This window comes from Anas acuta, chromosome 11, assembly GCF_963932015.1.
Source record: "Anas acuta chromosome 11, bAnaAcu1.1, whole genome shotgun sequence".
NCBI lineage: Eukaryota > Metazoa > Chordata > Aves > Anseriformes > Anatidae > Anas > Anas acuta.
The window spans coordinates 21657578-21680786 of NC_088989.1; the positions used below are offsets into that span (position 1 = coordinate 21657578).

At 35.7% G+C, this 23209-nt stretch overlaps 1 protein-coding gene across 18 annotated transcripts in view; it reads right to left on the bottom strand.

Moving 5' to 3' along the window:
- Positions 1 to 23209, bottom strand: part of ERC2 (ELKS/RAB6-interacting/CAST family member 2) — a 556650-nt gene that overhangs the window by 277706 nt on the left and 255735 nt on the right. For all 18 annotated transcript variants that reach the window (XR_011100132.1, XR_011100130.1, XR_011100127.1 and 15 more), the window contains one exon: positions 10519 to 10654. Coding sequence is in view for 2 of the 18 variants with exons in the window: in XM_068694082.1 (XP_068550183.1) it covers positions 10519 to 10654 (136 nt within the window). In the remaining 16 variants the exon portion in view is untranslated. The remainder of the gene's footprint in view (positions 1 to 10518; positions 10655 to 23209) is intronic.

The following is a 23209-nucleotide window of genomic DNA, read 5'->3' on the forward strand; positions in this document are numbered from 1 at the left end:
TCACTGAACAGATGTTTTAGTAATAGACTTGCATGCTATTCAAAATGATCTATAGAGTGAAAAACAGCAGTAATAGCTAGCACAGGTTACTAACAAGTAGATGGAAGAACAAATTACGAAATTAGCTGAGAGCTCAGTTTGATGCAGACCACAAGGAAGGTTTTGAAAACCTTTTTAATTTTTTTCATCCAGGCTATCAAATTTTGGATTAAAAAGTGTTCTAAGCGTATTGATGAGCTACAAATATAACAAACTATCTAGAGATATTATTCTTTCATTTGGGAAAGTTTTAGGTAACATTTTAAGCAATGCCTAAATTGGAAAATCTATGCTCATACATATTTTCATAGTGCTACTTTTATATTACAGGGTTAAACTCTCCTATATTCATCTTATATTGAAGAGAGCTATACAAATAGGGTCAGTCATTTTATTGCAATTTCACTTTGCAGAATTTCGATCTAAATCATTGTTTTTGTCATTGATTATAATTTATGTAATATAGGGTGTTTAAATACATAAGTTAGTAAAATATTAGACAAGGTATAAGTTAATGTTGAAGTTAAAAATGAACTATACATGAATTGCTATATTGGACAGTCATGTGCTGAAATACTAACATCTATTATAATGAGGTTATTGATGTAGAGTTGACATATGACTTGATTTGCAGATGCCCTACTAACTAACCTTTTGCAACTATATCTCAGTGTAAACCTGTGGTAATTATTGCTGGGAAGGGAGAGCTGATTTAACTGAAATGTTTCTTTTGATGCATGTTGAATGTGATTGCCCCCTGGGGACTACAGGAGTCCCACATGTGTGAGTTATTACACAAATTAGGGGGGGGGGGAATCACATTAAATTTTTCCTGTTTCCTATTGTTGCACGTTTGTGTTTTCCAATAGGATCTTTTTCTTCCAGTGTCTCTTCACATATGCCCTCTCCAAATAACAAATGATTTATTAAAGCACATAGTAGCAATAAGTGTTGCTTAATCTAAACATGAAAAGCTTGTCAATAATTGCAGTTCACAAGTTTCTAAATATACTAGAACATACAAATATAAGTTTGTTTGCAAATCAAGATGTCCAGGTTTTATTCTTGGGTACTGAATTCATTGAATTAATGTTATTTAGACAACACTGAAAAATGTGTTTCTTACTAAACTGTAAAAACTAAGATCAGAAAGTCAGTATTCAGACCTCCTGATATGGCATTCTCTAGAAGTCTCCATAATGTTGGAAATGTTGCATTAATAAATGTACATAGTGTACGTATACTGTGTAACTGGTTAAAATTCACAAGTAATTTAACGGGTAGTTCTAAAAACAAAGTTAATGTTATTTGCACAGGTACTTATAATACAATACTCTAGGTTTCTAGAAAAAAGGAAGGACTTGACAAGTACATACAACAGTTCTGATAATGTTTTACCTACCGAACATTTTTTATATTACGGGTGGTTAAAAGAATGTAGAACAGAACACAGTCACTTCTGCCAGACTACCAATTATGACAAAGAAAAAAAGATTTGAGAGACTGTGAGTCTTGTAAAAAATGATCTTCGTATGATATTTTCATGGATTGTCTGTAGGGACATTTTATAACAAGAGCAGTTTTTGATTCTGGGGATTACACTGCACAACGAAAACAAATGTCAGAGTAAATCCCCAAAGAAAAACACTTCTGCTATTGATCCTCAGACCTACCAATCAACCTTCCTGCCCTCTGTAGACTCTCAAATACTTTTCTTCATCTGAAACCTTTTAGAAATTTTTTTCAACATAATCTTAAACTACTGGCTGAAGTTCAACATACATTTCAGCAACACATATGGAATTTATCCACAACTTATGGAGCTTCCACAGGCCAAGGAAAGAGAATTCCTGAATGTCCATCCACATCTAAAATCTGAACTTATATTTATATTGTTAGAAATCTAAATATAAATACACTAGCTGTGTCTTCAGTAGTCTTATGTCTGTCTTGATTAGTCTGATTTCTACTTCTAATCAAGTAATTGGTTTTGTGTTTTTGTTTTGTTTTGTTTGTTTTTAATATATTGCACTATATCATCACAGGCTTATTTGTTTTTACTATTACCCCCTACCTCAAAGATTTTTTACAGATTGGTTATCAATGCATTACAGAAAAAAAAACAGTTTTGTTACATCCTACTTTTTCAGAACGACTATTTAAAATTTATGTTGTGCTACATGAAAATGACTGCTTTAAAAGGCATTGCAATTCCTGACTTTTCCCAGATATTCACCAGGAAAAAAAAATGAATTCCCTGATCAGTGTGAAATTTATGTTATACATTTTTCTGAAGGCTGAACGTTTTTGAGGTTTTACTTATTAGCTATACTCTCTGTCTTGGCAAAATCCAGCTATAACTAGAGAATCAGAGAAACACCAAAGGAAGTACCCATTAATATATCACTAATACACATAATTGTCATCTACTGTACTAGATTCTCTCTGTTTGCTAGTACATAACTCTTGCTTCATAAGGATAAAGCTATTTGATATGTATATAATGCTGATTTTCTTACAAATTGGTCAAGCTTCAATTTAACCACTCAAAAAGAAGAAACTTTCCAGTCCTCAAGGAACATAAAATTTGAAAACAGAGACAAGCGAGAACATATTTTGGTTTTCAAGCAATAAATAGAAAAGAGCTCTGTTGATGTGCTACAGAAAATTAACATAAAACATTGACCTCTGTATTTCATAATATGTTAGTTCATTAATGTAACAGACTACTTATGGAGATTTAGCCAAAAATACCAAGGATTGCGCACTTAGAACTGACTCACTTGTTCAAAAAGTATTTGCAAATAAAAAAAAATAATAAAAAAAAAGCTTGAACAAATGTATCCAGTCCAAAAAAAAAAAAAAAAAAAATCTGATGGCAGGCATTTTAGCAAGAGGCAACACCTTTACGACATTCACAAGCCATATCAAATTATTTCCCTTGCCTCTAACTTAAGTCTACAAGCCTATATCTCACCTGTATGTTCTAAGGGATACATTGTTCAGAACACAGAGAAAAAAAAATCAAGAGCAATCACCTATTTCCTATTATGCCTGGCTCACAGCTGAATGAGAAGTAGGGAACAACTGTACTCAGAGCTAGTACACCCACATGCACGCTACAGAGAACAGAAAAGAATGGCGTTAGAGGCAAAATCCCAGTCTTATCTCTATCTTTCCCCACCATAACGAGCAGCCTTCTTGAGACAGAAACATACAGGACCCTCTAAACACAGAATTTCTAAAACCATACAGAGAGGGATAAGCCCAACTTCAGATACATGCTTAAACTAGAATTCACTTCTAATTCAACAGCTCATGATTTTAACCTTTTAAAACGTTGGGCCTTTTCATTACGTATGTATTTCAGCACTAATAGATACAAAGCTGTGTGTTTATGCAATGAATTCTCTCCTGCCTTATGTCAGCTATGTACACTAATGCCTGTCTGCATAACAGTCACAACTGTTTCCTCTGTCTCTAAACTGATTACACTGTTCTGTTCATTTTTATTTGCAAGGATTCATCTCATTTCGTAGCTTCCTCTTTTTATTAATATTAGAGTTCAGAAGTCTTTGAGACAATGCAGTAGTAAATACACTGCAATAAGAGAAAAATCATAACAAATGAATGTCAGGTATATCACTTGTTTAGGCCATGCTTTTATTTTAAGAGACACAGACATAGCTTATGGCAGTGTGCAAGGTCTTATGTATATTTTGCATTTCTAGAACTATTATGGAGATGAAAATTGTATGCTGAAGAATGGAGTGAAAAATAGACAAATCCAAGCTTAAGGATTCACACTGAATACATGTGAAATCTCTTGGGAGTTATTTTTTTTATAAAATACCATAGATATTGACATGGCAATAATCAGACAGCAATAATACCACCTACCCTGTCTTCCTGTCTTTTTTTTAGTAAGACTTTCTCTTAATTGTGCTTTATATATCATCTAAGAATAAATTTCTGCCCTAAGAGCTACAATTGCCTCAGGATGCCTTTTGCCTCAGGATGTCCAGCAGCAAACCAAGGCACAAGTGCTGGACTCAGTTTATAAGAGCTAGATGTTTGCACCTGGAAAATGTAATGTGTACACACCCTGTTTCACAGTACTTCAGGATCAGAGCATTGGTAAAGCTGCCTGTATATATTTGAAATCAATGAGAACTACACATTCTTACTCAAATATATATATATATATTTTAGTGAAAAAGCTCTTTCCAGCATGTAGAATGTTGTCCAGAGAAAATCCAAGTTATCTGAAAGAAGATTTTGACAAATGATTTTGCTGGGTCCTGCACCTGGGACGAGGCAACCCTGGCTATACGTACAGACTGGGTGATGAGATGCTGGAGAGCAGCCCCGCTGACAGGGATCTGGGGGTTGTGGTTGACAGCAAGTTGAATATGAGCCAGCAGTGTGCCCTGGCAGCCAGGAGGGCCAACCGTATCCTGGGGAGCATCAAGCACAGCATCGCTACTCAGTCGAGGAAGGTGATTGCCCCACTCTACTCTGTGCTGGTGTGGCCTCACCTCGAGTACTGTGTGCAGTTCTGGGCACCACAGTACAAGAAGGACATTAAACTGTTGGAGAGTGTCCAGAGGAGGGCAACAAAGACGGTGAAGGGCCTAGAGGGGAAGACTTACGAGGAGCGGCTGAGGTCACTGGCCCTGTTCAGCCTTGAGAAGAGGAGGCTAAGGGGGGACCTCATCACAGTTGACAACTTCCTCATGAGGGGGAGTGGAGAGGCAGGTGACCTATTCTCTATAAACACCAGTGATAGGACCCACAGGAAGGGTGTTAAGCTGAGGCAGGGGAAGTTTAGGCTGGACATCAGGAAGAGGTTCTTCACCGAGAGGGTGGTTGCACACTGGAACAGGCTCCCCAGGGACATAGTCACTGCACCAAGCCTGTCTGAATTTAAGAAGCGATTGGACTGTGCACTTAGTCACATGGCCTAAACTTTTGGGCAGATCTGTGTGGTTCCAGGAGTTGGACTTGATGATCCTTATGGGTCCCTTCCAACTTGGGATATTCTATGATTCTAAATAATCCAAGTGTTTAAAACATTAGGAGAATCAAAGATTTCTAACAGATAAATCAGAGAAAAGGTAAGAACAATAGAAGCTCTGTAGAACAGCTCAGAGTATTAAACTTTTTAGCTTTCTTTTCAAACTTATTCCTGCACCTCCCTTTGACATGTACACATGGGAGAGTTTGCATAAAGTTTCCATACAGGAGTGTTTCTATACCTGGTATATATATAATTCAATGACATTCAATTCACTTATTAAATCAATAAATTTATGAAAAGTATAATCAGACAGGAGTATCTATTTAGTTTGCCTTGAGGTTTTTGTTGTTTTATTTGCTATTACAGTAAGTTTGAAAATCATAATCAAACCCAAATGTTCTCAAGTTATCAATGTTATCCAAGTTTTTTCCTTCTCAATTCTATAAATTTAACAGTTTTACTGGAATGAACTTTTTCCGTGCACGAACTAGGAAAATATATCTCAGGAAGCAACTATGTCTCACATCTATAACATTTCAGGGTCCTGCGAGGAGATTTTTTTGAGGAATTGTGTACAGCATTATTACATTACCCCTAAGTTTCTTAGCTCTGCATTTCTCCTAAAAAAAAAATAATAATAAAAAAAAAATCATTTTAAGACTCACAAAAAAAAAAAAAAAAGAGAAAAATAAGGCATGTTAAATTAAGGCACTGTTCTCAAAAAGCTTCATGATAAAGTGTTCAAGAATCAGCTCTCTTGCAGTGGTGCTTTACATAATATATGACCATCACATCTGGCAAGATATGCACAGGTCTGCCCTTGATTTGTGGAAGGAAAAAGCAGAAAACCTCACAACTATTCTCCATTCCCAAGAATTAATCTCAAGTCTGGCTTCCTGATGTTTTCAATTTTCAAGTGATCCAAATAACCCCCTCAAAACCACACCTGAAACATCACTCACAATTATAGCTGATAGCTGAGAGAGAGCAAAGTGTTTTCCCTCCCCAGACATGCCAAGACACTCTCCGTCACAGCAGAAGATCTGGAGTGCTCTGAGATGTGGCCATCAGAGACAACCTTGTCCTACAAGGGTTGATGCTAGGATATGAACAAGCTTTGAAAAGCTTTTATCTGAAAAGAGAGCGTAAAGTGTTATAAATATGCATGATGCTACAAGCCTTAGGAACTGCTATATACTAAATGAAGCTTCAAAGAAAATAGAGACTTCCTAACTTCCTCAAACCTACCAGAAAGCAAGTGGACAGCTGAATGGGTAAAGCTTCAGTCCCTGCGTAAGCTGTGCAAAATGGATGGCACTTCAACTGAAATATTCAGTTTGGCCCAAATGTCTCCCTGAATGGCACACAAACAATTATCGTAGATTTCCTATTACATCTCTTCCAGTGCTTCTGCAAAAGGGATTGAGACTTGGCTGAGTAAATGTAATTTGTCTAGTTTAATTGTTCTTCAGCACTCAGCTGAGCTTATCACAGTCAACCAGCAGGGAATACAATCATTCCATCAGGCCAGAGAATTTTAGTATACACATTAGCAGCTCAATACATCATTCACAGATGTAACAAGTACACTACAGACGTGAGGACTGTGTGTTATACATATAAAAACTGGTAGAAGATGTTTTTGTTTTTTTCTTCTAATGAAGCAGCAATGAGGAAACGTGGTCAGAACCTAAGGGTTCACTAAGCAATAATTCAGTATTAGAATACCAATACCAATTAATTAGAATGCCAATTAATTTTATTTTTGATTAGTAGATGGATAGTGCTCCTAGAAACCAGTTTGGTTTTTGAAGTATAAATCTCATTTCATGTGTCTCCCCACAAATCTTGCCTCATTTAAATTCTTAGGTCATGTTACAACTTATTTTAATTATTAACTCTACATATTATTTATAAACTGAAGTTTAATATCAATTGTGATCAAGTATTCTGCTCTGTCAAGTTATTTATTTAGTCAACTCTTATATCCTGAATTTAATTCTGTGTATGTTCACATCAGTAGAATAATTTCAGTTTATAGTCTGCCAACTGAGGAAAGTACTGTATCCTTGATAAGAAAACACATTTACCTATCATGTACTGCATTATCATGTACTGCATCATATGCATCCTTTTGAACACACACCTAAAAACTTCTAACCTAGAACATTCACAAATCTTCACACTGAGCCCTGCAGAAAGCAGATGTGTTCCAGCCCTGCAACCAGGTGTTTGCACCTAAATGTTACAGGAGTATATGTTTATCTTATGCCAAATGCACTAAATAGCTTTATTGTGACCAAGTATAAAAGCCTCAAATGAAAATCAACCTGAAATGACAAGCTATACAGGCCAATTAAAATCAAAAATGCATCCACCAGTGCTTTTGGTCAAATTTTTTAAAAAGAGAAACTTGTACTTTAAGATATATTATATATGCAGTTATAAGTATAATATATATAAGTATATATATATATATATACACACTTATACATACATACATATATACATACATACATATATATATATTATGCAGTTCTAGGTATTTTATGGCTTAATTTGTAAAGGCAAACAAGCCATTCTAATTCAGGTGAATTTCCCTACACCATGAGCCATGCAGTGACAGCCAGCCTAATTCACTAAAGAAGCAAGGTGACAGAGAACGTACAAACATGTTCCCCTGCCACGAACACAATGGTCACCATTAAGGAAGGCAGGGGAAGTAATAAGCCAAGGAAATATGGGAATGTTTTAGACACGGGAAATATAATAACCAGTTGAGAGCAGCAGTTTTACTTATGCCAGGAAAGGCAGGACTGGCTGTTCCAGCATGTCAGCAGTGCAAACAACCAACGCTCACTTCCCTGTGTTCCTTCTCAGAGCTACTGGAGGGAAGGGAATGAAAAGCACCTACTGATAGGCAGAAACAGTTGGGATCATCTCCTTTTCACTTTTTCAGAAGCTTAGCAAGTGTAGGATGAGCCACAACACATAAATACTTACATTACTGAAAGCAATTTCTTAAAGTATACAACATGAAACTATTAACATTTTAAGACACAGTAACTGAGAAATGAGAATTCTTAGTTAACTGGTTTTCATGAACTGTTCTTAGCAGGCAAATGCTTTATAGCTAGTGAATGGCACAGAGGACCTATATGACAGACAAGCTTTTTCTTTATAAATTTAGGCTGTTCAGCTATGCTGCTTCCATTTGGTAGACCTGTTCCCATTACATGACTTGAAAGTTCCACTTTAGCAGTTAATCGAAGACTCTAGGAATGACTTCTATCCTCTAGTGATCACACTGCTCTGACAGATTTCCAAAATATGAAAAAACAATAAAGCTATAAGATATCCTTTTTACCATTTCTCATTAACTACAAGTAGCTGCTCAACACTGAAATTTGTTTTTTTTTTTTTGATATATCACATTATCAAACCAAATACTTCACGAGGTGTTATTACTACTATAATGTGCAGTAGAATGTACGGTTATACAATCAGTATGTAAGCCTAAGGTTATAAACTACGCAAAACATTACACAGATGCATAATGGGCCTGTTCAGCCTGGAGAAGAGGAGGCTGAGGGGAGACCTCATCACAGTCTACAACTTCCTCGTAAGGGGGTGTCGAGAGGCAGGAGACCTTTTCTCCATTAACACCAGCGACAGGACCCGCGGGAACGGGGTTAAGCTGAGGCAGGGGAAGTTTAGGCTTGACATCAGGAGGGGGTTCTTCACAGAGAGGGTGGTTGCACACTGGAACAGGCTCCCCAGGGAAGTGGTCACTGCACCGAGCCTGACTGAATTTAAGAAGAGATTGGACTGTGCACTTAGTCACATGGTCTGAACTTTTGGGTAGACCTGTGCGGTGTCAAGAGTTGGACTTGATGATCCTTAAGGGTCCCTTCCAACTCAGGATATTCTATGATTCTATGATATATTTGCTGAATTTGATTCTGACACAGCTTCAACAAAAAACAAGCCTGAAGACAGGCGTAGTGTTAATTTCTCCATTTTGTATACAGGAATGCATGAGAAATACAATACTGTATGAAGCAAGTGAGGGTCAAACTCCATCTATCAGAAATTTTCCAGAAAACTATTGTATTAACCAGATCAAACCAAAAATGACATATTGCACTGTAAATTAGGCTTACCTATAAACTCAGGGTACAGAGACATCAGTGTTGCTGACAGAACTCAGTACTTCTCTTCATAGTCTTTCACGGGCAGCTCTCAGAGAACAGTTTTTAAGTCAAGCATCAAACTTGTGTTGTGGTCTTTACTACAAATTCCCTAGAATTCCCTAGTAAGCAACGTATCATTTAACCAGATCAGCTAGTTATTGTTCAAATCTCAACACTTGAACTCTAATAATTTACTGTAGAAATTCTCCTAGAACAAGGTTCAAAGTCTACTTGGAAAAAGAAGAGATATAGGAAAACTTTTTTATTTATATGTATAACATTTAGAAAAAAAAGTTCCTGTTCTAGTAATGTAATAATGAGAAGAGATCTGTCAGATGAGATACTGATAGCTCTCTCCAGCGCTTCTCTATGTTTCACACAGACTCAGTGATCCTTATGGGTCCCTTCCAACTCAGGATACTCTATGATTCTATCATTCATTTAAGTATGTAAAATAAAACTAATCTTTGGTGAAGATTCTAAATTCATCATTATCCTGTCTGACAATTTATACTCACCCTTTTACCCAACTACATATGCATATATAGAGAGCTAATAAGAGCAAATCACACTTGTTAAATGATCAGAGTATGCAATTAGATGATGATATCTCTGCTGATAGAGAAATGCAGACATTGGAATTTAACATGAATAGCTACCTCTAGAAACACAGAACAGGAAGGAGCTTGTGTGTCTCAAACATTTTTGCCTTCCAACTCTACACTGCAAAACATGGCAGAATTTCTGTTATACGGTTTAATGCTCCTGAAAATAATAAGCTGTATTTTACAGACCTAATCGCCTGGGTATGTAAATGTTCAACCCATTAAAAAAAAAAGTGTAGTGTTTGATACAGAAACTAGCTGAACACTCATAACCACACTATATAAGCTCATCATGCTGTATGGATATAAAATTGAATAGCACAGAAACAAAATACAAAAAGAATATATCCTTCTATTTTCTGACTGTCCTCAAAACAAGCTAGAATTACTTACTTTCTTGCTTATAAACTAAGGAAAAAAAAAAAAGACCTTGTGAAAAGAAGGTTTCAAATTCTATTTCTGTTTTTTTCCTCACCCTAAAAAATAAATATTTCATAGGTGCAACTGAAGTCATTAGAGCATTGTCTGATAGTAGAGGAGAAACCCATCTCTTTGCAGAAAGATAATTGTTATACATCCATGAAGAAACAGAAGCATGCTTCCTTTGATGATTCTAAAACACAATTAAAAAATAGTAATTATTAAAAGACTAAAAACTCACCTGTAAATGTTGGGAGTTGTCTGTCATATTGTCCTCTCGTCTACGAACTTCTTCCAGCAGCTGTGCATTCTTTTTTTTCTCCATTTGTTGATTGTGCTTCAGATTAGCAACCTTCTTATTTTGGTCCTTCATATGTCTAAGAATCATATGCACATACACAATAGCATTAATGACTGCAATGACATCTTTTTCTCTATAAATCTGCCAATGACTATGACATAGGACATTGATTCACCAACTTATACAACTATTCCTAGTATCAGATTTAAACAATTAAACTTTACCTTTTTTCCAACTAGCATAATAAAACAACTTTTATGCCATCAGATTATACAAGGGTAAAGCAATTATTCTGTCCTACAAGATTTTTCCTTTTCCTTTTTAATTTTTAATTATCTGCTCACAAATACTTATAAATGTCCTGATCACTATGCAGAAAAACTGCTGTAACAGGAGATTACCCAACAATTCTTTCTTTTTGCTTTTCAACTTTTTTTAATAATGTGACTTTTGATAATGTGACAAAAGATCAACAAGTAAATTTGTAAGTAAATTTAACGAAAATGAAAAAATCTTTCCCACCATTATATATTTTCTGTTCTTAAGACTGCCCTTGAGTAAATAATATTTATTTAAAATTTAATTATATTTTACCGTGGAACTTATTAAGTTACTGATATGTAGCAAACATCTTTTTAAGAAAGGAGGAAAGCTAATTTTCCCTGGCAGGAACTGGAAAAAAAAAATCCTCGCAGTAATGCTTTTTACCTGCTTGGATTCCTAGATATTATTTTCTTGACTTTCTTTGACTTTGAGGAATTTGCTCCCTTTTATCTATATAAAAATAAAGTCATGTGCAAATTCCTAATGAGATCTACTCACTAATCCTATTTTGGCAAATGAAGAGGATATTATTCAATGCCCAGAAGGATCAGGGAAAACATCTCTTTTGCCTCCACATTAGAGCTTTCAGGGAAAGACAAAGTTATAGAATACATTTCTTTCAATGATTTCACTATATTAAAGAAACTGGGTAATTTTATACTGACTTCTACCACTGGTTCTTTCTAAATTACTTATTTATACTGAAAAAAATACAATTGCTAATTAGTAAATATTGCAAGGGTATAACAATTCTTTGAAGACATTTCATTTAAAAATTTGTAGGTAAAGCACGTAACAGAAAAGACAACTTATTTCTATTACTAAAAAAAAAAAAAAAAAAGTAACTTCAAGTTGCTTAAGAAAATAAGTGGGTACAAGTAATTCAAATTAATATATATATATTTTTGCTGTTTTAAATGATTTAATAGATTTCAATCAAGACTGACATGGAAACCATATCATAATGCTGTATGGGATACAAAGACCAAAATCAGCTTCATGTAGTGTTTGTTAAATTATGTAACCTTTAAGTAAACTCCATACAGGTTGCAATGTGAACAAAGAAACTGAAAGTCCACTTTTTTCTCCTAAGAAAATTCCAGAAAAACTGGAATGTGGCCTTAACATGGCCACATACCGGAGCACAGAATACTATCAGTTCTCCCCATTTACTATAAATATACTATAGTTTATTTATTATATAAATAATATTTTATTATATATTATAGTAAACTATACTATAGTTTACTACAGTTTCCCCAAAACTATAGTTTTTATTATTTTTTTACTTGTGGCATCTTAAACTACACCATGTAACAAGTCATAGAAACATTTATACATGCCTAAAGATATTATACAAAATTTGATCGCCTATCAGAAAACTTCATATAGAGAATGTAGTGGTATAGAAATGTAGCTTTTCACTGAGACCTCCAGAATGGAAGGCAATGGTTTAACAGACCATGAATTAATAACACACCATTAAAGACAACAAAATCACAAAATAAGGAACAGAATATAAGAAGGCATTCAGAATATAAAGCTATAAATACACTCTTCAATTTTCCAACTCTTTCCTTCTTTGAAAGTTTCAGCCCTAACCAAGGGGAAAAAAATCACTTTGTTATTTTTTGAGTATGATACAGATATCAAAATACAAAATTATTTTTATTTAATCTTAAATTCCTCAAAAAATGGACTACAAATTTAGTTCACCTCCCTGTAACTGTTTATCTGTTGGAAAATGTAAAATATGCACAGAAAACAGATCAACACAGAGTGGATAACACAGATTAACGAAAAAAAATGAATTAAAAGAATCTACAGCAAGCTTACGGATCATTTTTAAAAGAGACAAGTATGAATTCCTCTATTTGAAACACAGATTTATACTATAGCTTTGTTACAGTGTTTGCATCAGTTTCTTAAGACACAAAAAGAAAATGAGCATGATTGTTTTTCTATGCTGCAAACTATACAGAATCACAGAATTTCTAGGTTTGAAGAGACCTCAAGATCAGTGAGTCCAATCTCTGACCTAACACTAACAGTCCCCACTAAACCATATCCCTAAGCTCTACATCTAAGCATCTTTTAAAGACTTCCAGGGATGGTGACTCCACCACTTCCCTGGGCAGCCCATTCCAATGCCTAACAACCCTTTTGGTAAAGAAGTTCTTCCTAAGATCCAACCTAAAACTCCCCTGGTGCAATTTAAACCCATTCCCCCTCGTCCTCTCACCAGGCACATGGGAGAATAGGCCAACCCCCACCTCTCTACAGACTCCCTTAAGGTATCTGTAGAGAGCAATAAGGTCACCCCTGAGCCTTCTTTTCTCCAGGCTGAACAAGCCCAGCTCCCTCAACCGCTCCTCATAGGACTTGTTCTCCAGGCCCCTCACCAGCTTCGTCGCCCTTCTCTGGACCCGCTCAAGCACCTCGATGTCCTTCTTGTATTGAGGGGCCCAAAACTGAACACAGTACTCGAGATGCGGCCTCACCAGAGCCGATTGCAGGGGGACGATCACCTCCCTAGCCCTGCTGGTCACACTGGTTCTTATACAAGCCAGGATGCTGTTGGCCTTCTTGGCCACCTGAGCACACTGCTGGCTCATATTCAGCCGACTGTCCACCATCACTCCCAGGTCCTTCTCTGCCTGGCAGGTCTCCAACCACTCATCTCCCAGCCTGTAGCTCTGCTTGGGGTTGTTGCACCCAGGTGCAGGGCCTGGCACTTGGCCTTGTTAAACTTCATGCAGTTGACCTCATCCCATCGGTGCAGCCTATCCAGATCCTCCTGCAGAGCCTTCCTACCCTCAAGCAGATCAACACACGCGCCTAGCTTGGTGTCATCTGCAAACTTACTGAGGGTGCATTCAATGCCCTCATCCAGATTATTGATGAAGATATTAAAGAGACTCTCCCATTTAGACATATCTTTAGCAAAATGACAAGACTCCTAAGGAAAAAATACCTTTTCTCAGCTAGAAGAGACCACCAGTACAGCTTACAACAGTCTCTTTCTAGACCTCTGTTCTCATGTTTAAATCCCCAAATCAAGTTCACTTGAGAACAAAATATATATTACATGATGGTCAGAAGAAATCTAAGTAAAACCTATCCCAGTAGGCCCACAAGGATAATATAAATCACCAGTACATTTTCACAGCATTTTAAGAAAGGTTAATTTCCTGAAAAACACAACACTCCCAACACAGCAAACCAAGCAAGCAAAATGACAGTGCTAAAAACAGCAGGGATATTTCTGTTTGAGTTACACTGACAGATTAAAAAAAAAAAAAAAAAAAAAAAAAAACTACCAGAAATTGCATGGTTCAGTTTCAACTTGTTTTTATGATTTAAGAAATATAATGGGTTTAGATATCAAATTATGTGTTATTCACTGCAATTCCTTAAGAATTTTAGCATGACGCCCTTCTGCTTTGTAACTATTCAAATAAGCATTTTGGATGCACTGTGCAAGTCCAAGTAAAAATGGGCCCATGTAGCATAATTGCAGGAACAGACCTAATCTGCATAAAGTGAATATAAGAAAAAATGTCTTTTTCAGAACTTTATATATATATGTGGCATTTGGTGGAAATTTTTGCTGTGTAATATGACTTTATGCTGTTAGAATGTAGACTGATTTCAAAAGTAATGCTGAATAAATTATAATTTATATTTAATCTCTGTAAGAAGTTGAATTTTATGCCTATGCTAACTGTTTCTTTCATCACCCTTCCCTCTCAAAACTTCCCATTTTGGCATCTGTTTAATACCATACCAAAACATAGAACATGGTAAAGCTGCAAAGAAAAACATCTGGTGCCTGTGATATGCAAAATCCTGTGGAGAAGGAAATAAAAGAAAGCTGTGTCATAATCTCTCTTTCTTCCACAACTGACTAGATGCCCATGGAAACTGAAGAAAATGCTACAGTTAAAAAGCCTAGCTGAGCAATTCTCTCTTAGGCCTGCATTAAATGTACAGGAGGAGTTCAACACAGGGAATAAATACAAATCATTCCCTCTGGATTTTAAATACATGTATACTTTGCCTTTAGATGCCACAGGGGCCTGTGGGATTGGCCTGTGGATGTGGTAGGCCAAGGAGTGTAGAGCATGGGGCACAGGAAATTCCCCTTCCATCTTTCTTACCTAATTAGGATTTTTATTTTTTTTAAATATGAATTCATGTTTGGGTCTTTCTCAAACATAGAAACTGCTTTAGTAGGTACTCATTCAACTCTTACATCCTGCTTTCTTCATTGTTTGACAGCACTTCATTGTTGTCTGCTGTGGTTTAGCCGGGCCGACAGCTAAACACCACGCAGCCGTTTGCTCACCCTCCCCCTTCCCTCTCTGGGATGGGGGAGAGGATGGGAAAGTGAAGCCTGTGAGTTGAGATAAAGACAGTTTATTAAGACAGTTTATTATATAACAATAATGATGATAATAGTACTACTAATAATAATGTGTATGAAACAGGTGACACACAATGCAATCACTCACCACCCACTGACCGATGCCCAGCCTAACCCCGGCAGTCCGGCCCCCCCACCCCAGCTAGCCACCCCTATATATTGGTTAGCATGATGTCAGATGGAATACCCCTTTGGCCAGTTTGGGTCAGCTGTCCTGGGTCTGTCCCCTCCCAGCTCTTGCTGCACCCCCAGCCTGCCCACTGGCAGGATGGAGTGAGAAGCTGAAAAGTCCTTGGTTTGGTGTAAGCACTGCTCTGCAACAATTAAAACATCAGCATGTTATCAGCACTCTTCTCATCCTAATCCAAAACATAGCATCCTACCAGCTACTGGGAGGAAAATTAACTCTGTCCTAACTGAAACCAGGACATTATCACACAACAATTATTTCCAGGATGGTCCTTCTTGGTGGATGAGCTAAAAACTCAATGGCAAGAAAATGTACTCAGGTTGTACAATCATAGAATAGTCTGAGTTACAAGGAACCTTAAAGCTCATCTAGTTCCAGTACCCCCGCCCATGGGCAGGGACACCTTCCACAAGAGCAGGTTGCTCAAAGCTCCATCCAGCCTGGCCTTGAATGCTTCCCAGGGATGCGGCATCCCAACCCAGATGATCTCCTTTATGAGATCATGGACAAATGACTTTAGGGTAGCCATGATTTTAAACACAGTTTCTTTTTTAATATAATATTTGGGAACTAGTCATTATAGAAACACATAAATAAAATTACTAAGACCACCTTCCCATTCTAACTCTATCAAAATACATTTTTATTGGCTTTTAATAGAATCTGGATACATTGACATGCATCAGTGCAAGCAAAAATACACACAAATAAATGGCCACTGAATCTAGTTTGCTGGAACTGGAAGTTATGCTACTGCCTCTTTCATGATAGAAATGATCGAAGTACTCCTTCAGATTCCAGGTCCTACATGATACACAATATCTGTCAGCCTTGACAACAAGATCTAGTAGAAAAGGGGCAATTTCACTCTATCTGCTTCTAACTTAATTAGAATAAACTAAAATATACACATCACTGGCCATTGTAAAAAAAAATCAGGAAATAGTTTAAGTTCACTAGATTGCAGTATTTCTAGCATTGAATATATATACATTTTTTTGTTCCCTCCTCCCCCTCCCTTTTTTTTGTTTTCCTTCAAGAGAGTTCTGAAGAATCAAAACAGCATAGCACTTAGTTCTTGCTAGTGTGAGTATCACTAATTGTAACGACTGCATTTAAACAAGTTTTTTCTGTCTCTTGTATAATAAGATACAAAATGATCTCACAGGTCAGTCTACAGTGCACTTAATTACTTTAGTACAGGTTTCAAAAACAAATACTGACATTTAGTTTCCACATGTATTCAAGTATCTTTTAGATTTCATTTTACAGTAGTGCATAACTGTTGTCTACTCTCCAACACTTTCATCATGATTATAGAAAGTCATGCTATTTCATTAAATTCCCATTTTAAATTAGCCACCTGAGTACCTTGGCCAAAAAGTATGCAATATCAGCCAAAATCAAGTGTTAAATGCTTAGTGTAGCTTTCACTGTATTTCATAAAGATTTTTTTTTCCAAAGCATCCAAAAATTGCAGACACATGAAATACCCCTAAGAGCAAAACCTATAGCATTTTCTAAAGGAACATGTCTCTGTAATAACTGTCATAATATTAAACAGCATTACAATGGGACCAGCTGTCTGAAAGACAACCAAAAATTTCTCCAGTATGCCAGAAACCTGTACACTTTACCATTCATTTTACAAGAAAGTATGCAGTCCTCTATTATTGGGATAATACACATAGAAAATGAGGTAAATAGTGTTTTCTTCTTTATGATTTTTATGGAATAAAAATGAGAAAAAAAAATACAGAGTATAATGAACTCAAGGAAATAACGAAAAAGTTTCAGGAAAAAAAAATATGAAATATAGCAATTTAGTCAAAAGACGATTTCCACAAAATATGAAAGCCTCAAAAATCTGTGTTAAAATTTAGGATGCTACATAAATTACAGCCAAATATTTCAACTGTTATTCTAGGTACGCATAGAAAGAATCTTACAGCCAATGCTTGAAAACATTTTTATTTTTAAAAGATCATATTTCTCCTTTATAAATATTCTGCACCTTCACATAGGATTCATGTATGTTAACTATAAATTGCATCTTAACACTTTAGGCACTCTGGATCTCAGTAGCTAATGATGCAGAAGACCTGATACTGTAAATCCCGTCCATGTGAATGTCTGTTCTGAACTACGTTACTTCAGTAAGGCTCAACAAATATTTCCAACAGTTTCGTTCTCACTGCCTTAAGAATTGAGAGTACATACAGATTCCCATTTGATTTATTGAGTAAAGACCAAAACGGCAGCATGGGAGTTTGTTTTAAGACTTCTTTACAATTCAGATCCAGCTCAACTGAAATACATCAGACAGAACTTCCACTAAGATATGAGCAGTGTTAAGTATTGTTTCTGATATTCTCATAGAATGCAAATGCATTTGCTACTACCAATCTATAAGCCTGAAAAAACAAGGCTGGGTTAGACTCTAGCAAACCATAAAGATAACAAGAGACATCAAGGGAGGTACTGACAGACACATTCCTGGCACAAATGTGCAAGGACACTGCTTATTCACTTACACCCCCATAGATGGATTTCTCTGGGGAAAATAGGTTCCACCATAATTAGAAAACCTATATGCATGACAGGCTTAAGTTTTGATATGACGAAGTAAACAAAACATGCCTCAAATAACCAGCATTTTTCTTAAAGAAAAACTTGATTGGTAAATTTATTAAGTTAGAATCTAGTCATCTTAAGATCAGATGACTTAAGATCATATTAGATAACTGCTAATAAAAAATAATAATAATACTTTCCTGCGCTGACATTTACATTTATAAAAAGTTTCAGGTTGTTCTTTTAAATCCAGATTCAACAAGCTAAGGATTATTAGTATCCAAAACATCTTTTTTTTTTTTTTTCCCCTTAGGCTTAACCTTCCTTTTCTATTTTTTTGTTAAAAATTGTCACGACGATCAAAAATTAAAGAATACTTTTAAGGCAAAACCAAAAGCAATCATTCCAGCCATGCAGAAGTTAATTTTAACTCAACCAAAACATCCAAGAGAACTGAGCTTCAAAATAACTTTTATTCTTTCTCCTTTGATGGTTTAAAAAAAAAAATGGTACTGGGCCCGACATTCTTTTCTTATGATGTAGATGATGCTCAGAAGCTAGATTGCTTATACATTCCAGGCCAAATCATTCATCTACCTTTATGCCCTGGTATAAAATGGCAGACAGTGATGATCATAGCCAAAGGCAGAATATATATTAAAATTTATTAACATATAAAATAATGATATTTCATTAGAATTTTTGCCTTTTTCTTTGTGTAGAGGAACGTACTCTGACTGCAAAACTGCAAAGCCAGCTCACGATTTACACAATGATTACCCTCCATCCACAAAACAAGCAACATATGTAGAATGGAGCCTAAGAAAGCCACAAAACTATAAGCAATCAATTTACCACTTCTAATACATTACCCCCTCCAGAGTAATTATTTCATTTGGGGTTTGTGTCTTTGGTTATTCCAACAGTATGATGACAAAACTGCTACAAAAATCTATTATTTTGTTTAAAATGGTGCCAGAATTTGTAATACTTTCAGCATCTTCATTCCATAACACTGTGCAATGCACCTGAGTTCTGAGAATGTAAGTAGGCACACAATTGCCTGCCTCAGGGAGTACATGGCTCATACTGATTCATCTGTAACTACAGTGTAACATTAGTGTAAATCAGCACCATTTTCTATATCAAAGCTAGTATAACAGCACACCAGTGCTGGACTGCCTACTGCCAAGAAGGATGACAGAAGACCTCGAGACCTTCCCTTACATGGTAAGCTTATGACAGTAAAATTTTGGTGGTTGAAGAAAAAAAAAAAAAAATCTGGAGAAAGAGGATACTCTCTGGTTAATTTTGGCCAAACTGACTTACCTTTTTTCCAGTAACAAAGACCATTTTTCTGTACACCTTTATCACAAGTTAATTTTGTCTTCTCTTACTGAAGAAGAATGTTTGGTCTTCTTTCTATCATTCACCTAAAATGGAGACTATGGCAAACTCCATGTCACAGTTCTTACTTGATCTATGCACTACAAGAACTGAGAAGCAACCTCCCTGTCTTCTCTGCATTCACGTAAAGGACTGGAATCAAAATGACTGGTACAAGCATTGAACAAAAAAATCATCAAAAAAACAATACTTTTAAAATCTTCAAATAATTTGATTCCCATATTCCTTAATTCTCCGGTTGAATGTAAGAATGCTGCAACACCCAGAATATATCATCAAGGTAAAAATAAATAAATAAATAATAATAATAATATTTTCCTTTCTTTTAGATCTCATGGTTTCAAATGTTTGAGGCCTGGTTTAAGATTTCCTAATTCTCAGATTATTATGACAGTGCTACAATATGACAACTATTTTGCTTCTAAAAGCACCACATGGCTGCCTTGACAGAACCAACAACTCTGCCTGCTAGAAATAAAGCAAGTGCCACAGAAGTCACTGAAACATTTGTCACCTCAAAGACAAAAATGTGGGAGGAAGGGTTTACCTAACACACAACCTGGGAACTTTTCCAAAATCTCTGTATAAGAAGTGTTTAGTCTGACACAGTTCCCTCCAAAGCCCTGGACAGATGCTAGAAATACTCACATGAGGATAATGCATGAATGAAAAAGACCTACTAAAATCCTGCTTCCAAACTATGGTTCATATCACTTTGTTTCAACACATACATGCACTGCAACCACTGAAACTTCAATACAGTGTATTGTACTACTGTCTCAGCACATTCTTATTGGATGACACTTTATACGAACACGTGTGAAATCCATACCGGAAGACTCATTTGTCACACATCTCTTGTGCGAACAAGGATTGTTCTGCAGTTGCTTATGTTATTTTAAAATAAAATAAAATAAAATAATACTGATGACAAGACACTAATAAGGATAGTTGATCTGATTTAAATGGCAATTGCTTGCTCAGCTATTTTACTAATAAGTGATAACTGTAACCTGTAACCAAATATAGTTGCTGCCTGATATTTGACCAAGGAGTTTTAGTGCTCTTACTTTTTCATCAGGTTCTTTCCTGCTGTTCTCCAGGGAAGCTTTTTTTTTATTAAATAAGTAAATAAAGTCCACAACATGTCCAGCATGAAAGCAATCAGGATTGAGCCTCCTCTGCTGCACTCCACATCTTACTGCAATTTCCTTCTGAATCAAATCTTTCTACTGAAACTCCTGGCTTAACCTGTCAGGTCTCAGGATCAATCCAACCTATATCATTCAAACTTTCTGTACTTTTGCAGTAACCTCTTCAGAAGTCCAAATAAGTCAGGTATACACTGTACAATTTCTTGTTTTCACATACTAGCTTTCCCATATTGTAATTCAGATCAGAGCATTTCAATCTAGTCACAAGCACATTGTCCTTTCACATTGCTTCTGCATTATGTAAGTAAACAATGTGAGTAGAAAAGGAAGCTCCATCAGCAGCCCAATTACTAAATTTAGCTCCCCTGTCTCTTTTCAATCACAGCTTTTCAAGGGTAAGCTCTACTATCTCACAATGATTCTTCACATACATCACATCTCTCCACAACACACAGGGAATCCTGACAGCATTGTACCCAGGCAGTCTCTGAGCTCCCCAAGAAAGTGGTCTATGGCTGCTTTATTCAAAAGGTAAAGAAATATGTTCTGTGGATCTTCACCCTGGCAAAAAAAAAACTTAGTGTAAGCAGAAGGTCTAGAGAATCATAAGAAAGACTGCTCTGTCTTGAAATCCATAATCACAAAACAGAAAGAGTAACAGTTCCTTATGTTCTTTATTCCCCAACACAGAATTTTTTTGTCAGGTCCAACCCAATCCAAAGTGGCTACATCCTTCAGAGATGTAAATTCCTCCTTATGCTGCATATCTACATATTTCCAAAGAGTATTTACACCAAATTGAACTGAAAAATGTACATTACTGAAAAAATTACAAAATATCCTTCCTTGTTTAAATAATTCATTACAATTTATCTCAGAAATGATGTTAACCTCTGCAGTCCTTTAAGGATACTGGGAGGGCATTAGTAAAGAACCAAGCAAATTAAGAAGGGAGAGGGATAAAAATGAACACTGCATTATCCTGGCACCAGGCCAATGTATATTTTTATTCTTTTTCTCTAGTAATTCCACTTATTTAATATTATATGGTTATTTTATATTGTTCTTTTAAAGGGAAGAGGTCCAAATAAATAAACTTTCTAGTTTGTCTTAAATAAAATTAAATGCAAATACATACAAATTCAAAAGAACACGTAATCAGATAAACATCTCTTATCACATCTTCATGTCTTTCAAAAGGTTTAAATGTTAAAATGCCCACAATGTTAAAATGTTGGTTCCATATACACAGCAAATGTTTCTCACTAAGAACAACCAATCTCTCAGAAGAGTAATGTATATTCCAGATTCTCTCAGTTTTCATTAGTACACTATCTCAATTTCTCCAGGGAAATTATCTTTGAACAACATATCACTCTGCCCTTGGAACCATCAAAATGACATTTGACAAAACTGTGGAAGGCTTGTAAGTTAAATTTAAAACTCTGTTAAACCTTGCTTTGCACATTACATGGAGCTTTAGCCTTCCACAGAAACAGTTAGGAAGGCCAACAACAGAAGCTGGTGGGAAAATTTCCAGAACTACACCATCTCCTGTTTATCTACAGGTAGAAAAGTTTGGGAAGCATATAACCTATCATAAACTAAACCAAAAAAAATGTTACTGACTAGTGTGCTCTTTGTATTATATAAGTAGATCAATATAAATCATATATATATATATATATATATATATTATTTTTATGTCAATGTATTTTTCATGTTTGCCAATGGTATCAATAGCTCATTGTGTTATAAAAGCACTATAGAATTTTTCTAATCATTCTAATCATGAATAAAATGACAGCTAAGAACATATTGATTAGAAGAAATTAAAGAAATTAAAGAAACAGATCTGTTTCTTAAATTAAGTTTTGATCTTAATGATGTTTCAAGCTGCAAAAACTTAACACTTCACTGAAATACTACAATAAACTCTAATCATACGCTACAAGTTATCTAGGACTCCAGGGATGAAAGTTGGCAGGGTTATGAGGACAGTTTGCTTCAGCTGGTGTTTTAGGTCAATAAAACATAACAGAAATTGCACCTCCAACTGCTGAACAAATGTTTCTGCATACCAATCATTGAATTCCAGTGAAATCAACCATAATGACAACTGCATAGCATAATGTCTTTCTTTAAGCTCTCTCTGGCTAGGGAGATTTTCAATAAACGTTGAATATGATAGAAATTGTAGATATGAAACTCTGATAGAAATGTCAGAGCAATCACATTCAGACAGCAACTCCACCATAGCTAGATCCAGAGTAAATGCATTTAATTACTTTCCAGCAGAAATAAAGATGCTTGAAATAAATGGTTTCAATATTTTTTATAATTCAGGTGTAATAACATTGTATTCAAGCACATTAAAACATGCTTGTAGTAGACAAACAATAAAAAGAAAGTGTTCATGTGATTCATTATTGCAATTGATAAGAGTCAAATTTCAGAACCAGCAATTTCTGTTGCTGGAAATGAAGTTTTGATTGCGTTGTATATTAAAGCACATCAGGAAAAAAAAGCCTTGTCTCATCAATGTCTTAGTAGTGA